Source organism: Dasypus novemcinctus, chromosome 13, assembly GCF_030445035.2.
Source record: "Dasypus novemcinctus isolate mDasNov1 chromosome 13, mDasNov1.1.hap2, whole genome shotgun sequence".
Taxonomy (NCBI): domain Eukaryota; kingdom Metazoa; phylum Chordata; class Mammalia; order Cingulata; family Dasypodidae; genus Dasypus; species Dasypus novemcinctus.
The window spans coordinates 38,708,477-38,717,389 of NC_080685.1; the positions used below are offsets into that span (position 1 = coordinate 38,708,477).

The 8,913-nt window shown below is 38.5% G+C and overlaps 1 protein-coding gene across 1 annotated transcript; it reads right to left on the bottom strand.

Moving 5' to 3' along the window:
- Positions 1–842: 842 nt before the first annotated feature.
- CFAP126 (cilia and flagella associated protein 126) lies at positions 843–3,973 on the bottom strand. Its single transcript, XM_058310007.2, has 5 exons — positions 3,868–3,973; positions 2,534–2,596; positions 2,259–2,339; positions 1,600–1,776; positions 843–1,259 (listed from the first exon to the last, which is right to left on the bottom strand). Exons 1-5 carry the CDS (start codon positions 3,892–3,894, stop codon positions 963–965), a joined length of 645 nt encoding a protein of 214 aa, XP_058165990.1. The 5' UTR covers positions 3,895–3,973; the 3' UTR covers positions 843–962.
- Between the last annotated feature and the right edge of the window lie 4,940 nt (positions 3,974–8,913).

Here is an 8,913-nt window from a genome sequence, read left to right on the forward strand (position 1 = left end):
ACTCAGCAAAGCAGGGAATGGAGGTAGCTCAAGCAATTGGGTGCCTCCCTCCCACATCAGATGTCCCAGATTTGGTTCCTGGTGCCTCCTAAAAAGAAGACAGCTCACAACAGAGAGACACAGCAAATGCAAACAATGAGGGAGTGGAGTGGAGAGAAATAAAAAATCTTAAAAAAAATAAGTGTATGGAGGTAGAGTATTCTTCATGTTTGTCATACTACCATAAATTCCCTACTTACCATCTTACCATCTTACTTTGTTTTTCTTCCTTTTCCTCCAATCACTTCTTTATGTTCAGTTTTCAGACTATATTGGTATTTTTGCTTGAGTTTTGCTTTTGTAAATCTTTCTAATTTGTTTTCCGCGTATGTTCTGTCATTGATTAGATATGAAGTCTTTGTAGACAAGGATAGTGTCTTCTACTTTGGCTTTTCCCACCTTTGCCTCCCCCCCTTTTCCAAACACACATGGACATACTGTACTAAACAATTACATTGCTGACTTTGAAATTGTCATTGTGCATGCTTTCCATTTCCAAGGTCACTTCTTATCCCTGAGTTTGGTTACAGATATCCTAAAATATGGGAAACTTCAATGTTGGAGTCCAATCCCAGGATGAAAAATGAAGGGATTGGGGGGATGGTTTTTAAGGTTCTGCTCTTCTGCTGTGATTCATACCAACTTTCTCTTGGTCATTTCTGGAGTATAATGGACTCAAACCTTATGGAAACATGTTCTACCCCATGCTTTTTTCCCTACTCTACTGCCCCAACCTTCCTCCTCCTAGTTATTTATGGATTATAGGAGGCAGCCATAAGCAGCAGAGAAAATCAGGATCAATAGAAGATTCAACAAATGATGTTTATTTTCCAAACTTGCCTTTACACCCACCCTTTAATTTCTCTGTTCCACATTCCTGATGGAGGTTTTGTTTATTTTACTCAATTACTATATAGGTTTTCTCAGTTTGGCCCCTTAGTCCCTTCTGGAGTTCCTGGTTCGCATTTCTGGATCTCTGTTAGATGAGGACCTACCAAGTTTTCTTGCACACATGGGCTTCCAGGTGGGCTTTTAGGAGAGTTGGTTAGGCTTTGGGGACCTGGAGTGTGACCTGCAGAAGGGTGTGCACTTTGAGGTGCATCTGGAGAACTGAGGGTTTTGGCTGGGGAGTTTGGAATTAAGGTTGGACTTGGTGCTTGTTGTACAGTCTTTGTGGCAGACTTCTTCCCAAGTTTCTTCTGATTGTCTGGATCATGGGGCTGTTGGGAGTGGAGGGAAGAGACAATCATGTTTCTGCTCAGGCACAGATCATTCCCAATGTATTTCAGAATTCTGATTCCCTTTCTCCACATATCCAAGGGCCAAAGGTCAGATTTCAAATAAGAGTTCAATTTTGATTCACCTAACCTCCTCTTAGGTGTAAGATGTGCTTAGCTTGTCTCTTCAGGTTTCAGAGGGTGATCAGGGACTAGCCAGCATTAGACACAGTTGGTTAGAGGGCCCTCTTCTGGGGAGTGGTAGTATAATAATAGGCAATTTTGATGTTGAAAAGATTGAAACCGTAGGGTTTGGGGTTAAATGGAAGGAAGAGATAGATACCTTGCCTAAGATTTCAGGGTGGAGTCCATTGGAAGCCTTGAGTAAATCAGGATTTTTCTGTATCCATTTGGTGAGTGACGCAGCACCAGCAGTTGTACGGGAGGTCAGGGTCACCCGAGCAGGGGGTATCTTCAGAGGCATTTGCCAGGTGCCCATGAAGGAACCCCAAGGATTTGCCTAAAAGGAAAAGGGCTCCTTAGCAGAGCTTCTCACTCCCAATAACTGACCTATTGGCAGACCCTCTCTTCATCTTATTTCCATCCTTTACCTTTTGGAGTGATGGTAATGAAACAAGCCTGACAGCACAATCTCCTCACTCTTCTTCCCCTGCCTCATTTAGGTTACCTGAAGTTTTTTATACCCGTCCCTCTGCCTGCTTAAATTCTACATCCTTAGGGTAAGTTTGGCAAAGGAGTACCCACAGCATTAGATATCATCACCTGTGGGCATTCTTTTCATAGAGGACATTTCATCAATTCACAACTCTGTCCTACTCGATAAACTGACTGGAAGATTGGGATAACTCATGTCACAGCATAAATTATATTGAACTTTGGTTTTCCAGATAGTGTCTGTGAGAGATTGCAAATCTCTCTTTTCCTCAGTTCTATGCTTCAATTCTTAACCTGTTGTAATGGCAGTGGAGATGGATATCTCACCTTGGAGCGGGGCACTGAAGGCAGCAGGTGACCACGGTCATTGGCAATAATCTGAGTGTAACCTTCATGAGAAGAGATACTCTGGTGTAAAGACAGGAGAAAGAACTGCTTGTGAAAATGGAGTAAAAAAGTAGGAGGGGCTTGAAATTAAGGAAGTATGGGAAATAGTAGGGGAGTTTAGAGAAGGCTAAAAGGAACTAGATTCCAGGGAACTATAGAGAACATGTTACAAAGAACTAGAAACTGGCCTTGTGGGTGCATTGAATTTGTCCTACCTCTTTCGTTGGCTTGGCAGGAGACCAGTTCTGCAGATACTTGGGTGAGAAAGCTTTTTCATACTGTGGAAAGAAAGATGAGAATCCTTATGAGGCTCAAAAGCCCCAAGCCCAAGAAATAAGGACTGGGCACAGGGTTTAGATTTGAAGACCAAAGGCTTAACAGTCCTGCTTGGCTTTAAACTATAAACTATATAAGCTTTAGAATGGATGTAATTTGGTTTAGATAGATGCTGTCCAGTACAGTGACCTTTAACCACCACATGTGACTGGCCTTTAGCCACATGTGACTGTCAAGCATTTGAACTGTGATTAGTGTGAATTGAGGTGCACTGGAGTTTGAAGACTTAATACAAAAAGAAAAGAGATATAAAATATCTAATATATAACTTTAAAAAAATTAAAATACTGTGTTGCAAACAAATGGTAATCATCATCTGAGCCTTCAGCTGGTTGTAATCTTTTTGCTAGTGGAGGGTCTTGCCTAACGTTGACGGCTGCTGACTGCTCAGGGTGGTGGTTGCTGAAGGTTGAGGTGGCTGTGGCAATTTTTTTAAAAGCAGTTTTATTGAGATATATTCACATACCATACAAACTACCCAAAGTATACAATCAGTGGCTTTTAGTATAATCATAGTGTTGTACATTCATCACCACAAATATAACTTCTAAATATTGCTGACATGTTAAAATAATGTTTTAAATATAATGGGTAAAATTCAGTATATTATTAATTTTTTTTTCATGTGGCTGCTAGAAAATTAAAAATTACATTTGCGGCTGGCATTATCTTTTTATTGGACAGAGCTCATCTAGACCAGGGGTCAGCAAACTATGTTCTATGGGCCATAGCCCTCCTGCTGCCTGTTTTTGGACGGCCCACAAGCTAATAATAGTTTTTATAGATGAATATTTGTAATTGAACTGATGAAATGGAATACTAACTTTGAACTCAATTAAGTGACTTGTTTTCTTCCCTGAAGAATTCCATTCTTTTCATTAAAGTCCTATAGTACAAAAAAATTGCACTCAATTATTTTATTAAGTATCTACATGTTATCTTTGAGTTTATCACTTGGGCCTCAAAGCCTAAAATATTTAGTTTCTGGCCCTTTACAGAAAAAATTTGCAGATCCCTGGTCTAGAGCCTACAAACTCAACCAAGATGCCTTTTGCTTGTCTCTGAGCCCTCCCTATCCTGAGGAGATGAAATACTTCCATACCCTGTACTCAGCCATCTATTCAGTGGTCAGAATCGTATGGGAGGGGTGAGTCCAAAGATAGAATCTGGAAGGCAAAATTAAACAAAGGAGACATGGAGAAAGAGAACTTACCTGGTTGGCGCTGTAGTTAGTGGCCATGATCTTGCCACTTCTGCTGTTTACACTCGTTGCCTGGCAACTTCAGAAGGCCAGCATTCCAGGGCTACCTCCCAATCAGCAGGCTGCCTTTCCTTTCATTTGTTTACTTCCTTGTCTGACACTGCCCAGATCCTTTCTGCCTGAGACTTAAGTTCATTTTCATTTTAGAGAGGTGAGGGAGAAAGTAAGAATGAGAAAATTAGCTGAATCGTGGCCCTCTTTTTTCCCCCTGGCTTTAGAACTTTCAGATTGTCTTTGACCAGGGCATTGAACCATTTTTACAAATGATGGAAACCCAACAGCTGTGTTCATTGGGAAGCGGTAAAAGGTACCCCAACTTTAGAGCCAGGCGCTAAAATTTGAGTTATTTTTCTAGAGCATACAACTGTATGACATTAAGCAACTGACTTCCCTTCACTAAATTTCTGTTGCTCGTATTGTGGAGATAATAGAACCTGCCTTTATAGCAGGGGTTCTTAATCTTTTTTGTTCCACGAACCCCTTTGCCAGTCAGGTAAAATGAATTCTACGGTAATTTATTTATTGCATACATTCATAAGTGAAGGAAATGCTAGAGTGCAGTTAGAGGTAAGACAATATAATGATAATAAGTTGATTTTTTTTCAGCTCAAACTCACGGACCCCCTGAAATCTTTAGGGGTCCATGGACCCCTGCTTAAGAATCCAAGCTTTACAGGGTAAGTGGGATAAAGTGAATAAATTGCCTAGAATGTCAGCCTAGTAGGTACTTAATATATTGGTAAGAGAGACCCTGTTTATAGGGCCCACTTCTTTGTTTTCTCAGGCAAAATAACAAAGGAATAATGTTTAGAAAGAGATTGACTCAAATCTGTCCTTGGTCCTTAAATGATTCCTGTTTCCTCTGCACACTCTGGCAGCGTGGTACTAAGAACACAGGTACTTAGTGTTGTTTGTAATGAGGTAGAATCAGGAACTAGTGTAGGGAGATGGAGCAGGGAAGATGAGAGAGCCATGGAGTAGAAAGGACGTGGGCATGCACAATAAGGACTAGAGAACCAGGATTTAATCCCAAGTAATGTGATTACATTATATTTCCTCTCAAGATCTAGGTGAAACATGGTGAATCAGTGTTTTAAATTTGCACTTCTGGGGATGGGTATAGCTCAGTGGTTGAGCACCTGTTTAACATGTCCAAGGTCGGGGGGGGGGGTTCAATCCCCAATATCTCCTTTAAAAAAAGACTACATAAACTAGCATTTCTTTAATTATGAGTTTTTTTTTTCATGTTTTTAAGCCTTTAATCTCCCTCCCACCATGGCCTTCCATGAATTTTGGCATTTATTATATTGGTCATTTTTATTGATCTTTTTGAACTCTATAGTAAGGAAATTAACCCTTTGTCAAATAATGCTGCAAGCATTTCCCCCCAGCTTGTCATTTTTTTATCATTTAGTTTTGTTTTTGGGTTTTTTGTTTTTGCCATGAAGATATTTTTAATATTTATGCTGTCAACTTTATTAATCTTTGTTTCTGAATCTTGTTATTCTTTGAATTGCTTTTTAAAAATTCCAATATTTAAAATATAATTCACCCATGGTTGCAGTTTTTATATTTAATTTTTGTTTTAGTTGGAATTTATTTTGGTGAACAGGCTGAAGTCAGCCTCCAAGTGACTAACTAGTTGTCTTGGCACCATTTATTGAATAAGCCATATTTTCCCCACTGATTTGAAATGCCATCTTTATCATATTCCCTAATACATTGGAGTCTTTTCCGGGATCCTCTTATCCTTCTGGGGAGAGGAATGACCGTTTTAGGCTACTTGTCTCTCTCTCACTTAAAATCTAAGGTGCAGTCCTTACTAGGTTATATGTGAATTCTTCCAGTTAAATTTTTTCACGCTGTGAATTTACCTTTTCATTTAAAAAAAAAACACAAATACAAGGAAATTGTAATATAAAAAATAAAAAGGCAGTTTCAGGCTTCTAGTAAATTTGTATTGAATTTTAGCCTTTTTTCAGATAAACTGTTTAACTTCAGATAGAGCTGATGGTCTTTTATCAGGACCAGATTTAATTCTTTCAAAGTTGGAATAAATGGGCTAATAAAGAACCCACCCTCAAAATATACCTTAAGATCTTTTTGTCCTTCTTTTCAGTTCTCTGATACCTGAAATTAGACCATTAGGAAATTTTTTATTTGGATTGAGATCATCTGCTATTGAAGAATAAGTTTACCTTGTAGCTAAGGTATTGTATGAGCTGGACCTACGTGAGGATAACCACTGGACAGTGTTAGAAACTAGGAGCCACAAAGCACCCAAGTTAGATTGCCTGGGTTTCAGTTCTCGCTCTGCCTGAATGTGTGACCTCAGACAAGTTACTTAATCTTTCTAGGCCTTAGTGCCTTTATATGTCAAATGGAGATAATCTTAGTCTTGAGCATTAAATTTATGTAAACAGCAAGTGCTCAATACTTTTAGCCATTATTATTGGCTTAAGACTACCCAGTAAGAGGAAGTACCCATTCATATTACCTTAAACAAAAAAGAAGGAATGTATATAAAGTTATAGGAGTATTTAACAAATTCCAAAGGTAGGAAATATAGGTAGGTGGTTTTCACAGGGTACTAGAATGTGGAAATAGCCCATGATCAGAAAGAAAGGTGGTATGTTGTTTGGTTTTTTTCCCCCTCTCCTTCATGTCCATTTTTCACCGCAGTGCTTTATTTTTATTTCTCTGCAAGCCAGCCAACAGGACTTTCTCCCTAGTTGAGAATCCCTGTCCTAAAATAACCTGGTGGGGCTTGTACCTTTCTTGCAACAAAAGAGTCTAAATATAATAGGAGAGATTGGAATGAACAAAAAGAATGCATGTCAGTTTAAGTGGAAAGAGAGAATAAAAGATAGTTTCCTGGTTTTGCTTTGAACCTATGGCTTTTTAAAAATAAATATAATGCTTTTTCACACAACACTTTAGCCGTTTTTGTGTAGTTTTCTCAAGGTTTTATAGCTATATAAGAAATATAATTAATAAGAATGGATATTTTATCCTCCACAATTATCTTTTTATACAAATTATAATATATCATCCTACTTAATTTTTTAAATAAAAATATATACTCTGGATATTATTACATATTAATACATAAGGAGCTTTTTAATATATGTAATACATAAAGAGCTTTTTTATATATGTAACTATTACATTGATGATATATTATAATTCAATCAGTTCTCTATTTTTGAACATTTAGTTTGCTTCCAAACTTGCTATTACAGTAATTCTGCAGTGAATAAATTTTTACACCTGTCATTTTACATGTGAATATATTTGTATGATAAATTTCTAGAAATGAAATTGTGAAGTCAAAGGGCATGTATGTTTTGATAGATATTGCCATATTACCTTCCACAGAGGTTACACTCCCTCCAGCCTTGTATCAGAGTTCTCTGGCACATCTTGAAGCCTTTGCTAGATTGATTAAATCTCCAAGATGCTTGCTTTCATCTAAAACCCCTTCCAAAATATTAAAGGGATTCACAGCAACTTCTTCCTCAAAAATTTGCATTTTAGGAAAACTGCCTTATCTAGTGCTTTCTCATTTATAATAGTAAAAAGTTAGCAATTCAAATTTTATGTATTTTCCTTCCCATGGCAATTTTTAAAATCAGAAGACTCGTTAACTTTTTCTCAGAAGACTCGTTAACTTTTTTTTTGTTAAGATTTATTTTTTATTTCTCTCCCCTCCTGCCAAGTTGTCTGCTCTGTGTGTCCATTCGCTGTGTGTTCTTCTGTGACCACTTCTATCCTCATCAGAGGCACCGGGAATCTGTGTTTTTCTCTTTTTGCTGCATCATCTTGTTGTGTCAGCTCTCCGTGTGTGTGTGTCTGGCCCCATTCCTGGGCAGGCTGCACTTTCTTTCACGCTGGGCAGCTCTCCTTATGGGGCGCACTCCTTGCGTGTGCAGCTCCCCTACATGGGGGACGCCCCTGCGTGGCAGGGCACTCCTTGCGTGCATCAGCACTGCTCATGGGCCAGCTCCACACGGGTCAAGGAGGCCTGGGGTTTGAACTGTGGACCTCCCATGTGGTAGGCAGACACCCTAACCACTGGGCCAAGTCCACTTCCCTTGTTAAGGGCTTAGTAAAACTTTGGCCATCTCATCTATTACACAGTTTGACTTCCTGAATCATCGTCTTTAATCCTGCCATTAGCTTTCTAAGGTTTCTTTAGAATAGCTCCAAAATATCCTGCATGCTGCCTCACTATTGTCTTGGAGACCAGACTTTTGCTCCTTTTCCTAGACTAACAGGATTTTATCCAAGCAGGCAGCTGGCCCGCCTTTGAGCTATTCATACCCCCTTTTGTAGATTTCGTAATAGGATATAGTGAGCAATCAAGAGTGGATGGCTACAAATGCAAAAGCTATATTTTCAGAACTTTTCTCTAGATTACGGTTTTGGATCCAGTTTTCTTTCCTGGGGCTCCCTCTAGTGGAGACTGCTAATAATCTCCCTCCCATACACCTCGAAAGAATTTTTTTTTTTAAAGAATATTCTTGATAAGAGCCCTTCCTGAGTAATCTGGAAAAAGAACAAGTTTTAGACAACCAAAATGACTGAAGGCACATCAACAGAAGGACTGATGGTGATAAATTTATATTTAATTGCATAACTATGATTGTTGTAATGGAGAAGGACAGGATGTAATGGCTGTGTTTGACAATATACAGTGGTCAAGACTAAAAATAAGTACTATTTTACCATGTGTTGAAATACAATGTCAATTAACCATTATTTTGTATCTATGTTTCCAAATTTCTTGGAAATCCTGTATATATAGTTCAAATATCAAACAATATAGAGAGAATAGGGAGACTATGTGAGAAGTAGAATCAACTTTCTAACTGTCCTATACAGATATTAACTAGGAATAAAAGGATTTTGCCTCAAGTTAGGTGCTAGGGGAGAGAAATGGGAGGGAGAATTAAAGGTTACTAGATAATTTCAATATTGCTTATAATGTTATAAACA

Coding starts and splice junctions, on each gene's coding strand:
- CFAP126 (XM_058310007.2), bottom strand. CDS start 3,894: ATGGCCACTAACTACAGCGCCAACCAG. Junction 1,777..2,258: donor CTTCAGTGCCCCGCTCCAAG/GTGAGATATCCA, acceptor TTTTCCTTTTAG/GCAAATCCTTGGGGTTCCTT. Junction 1,260..1,599: donor ACCCTGAAATCTTAGGCAAG/GTATCTATCTCT, acceptor CACTCCCAACAG/CCCCATGATCCAGACAATCA.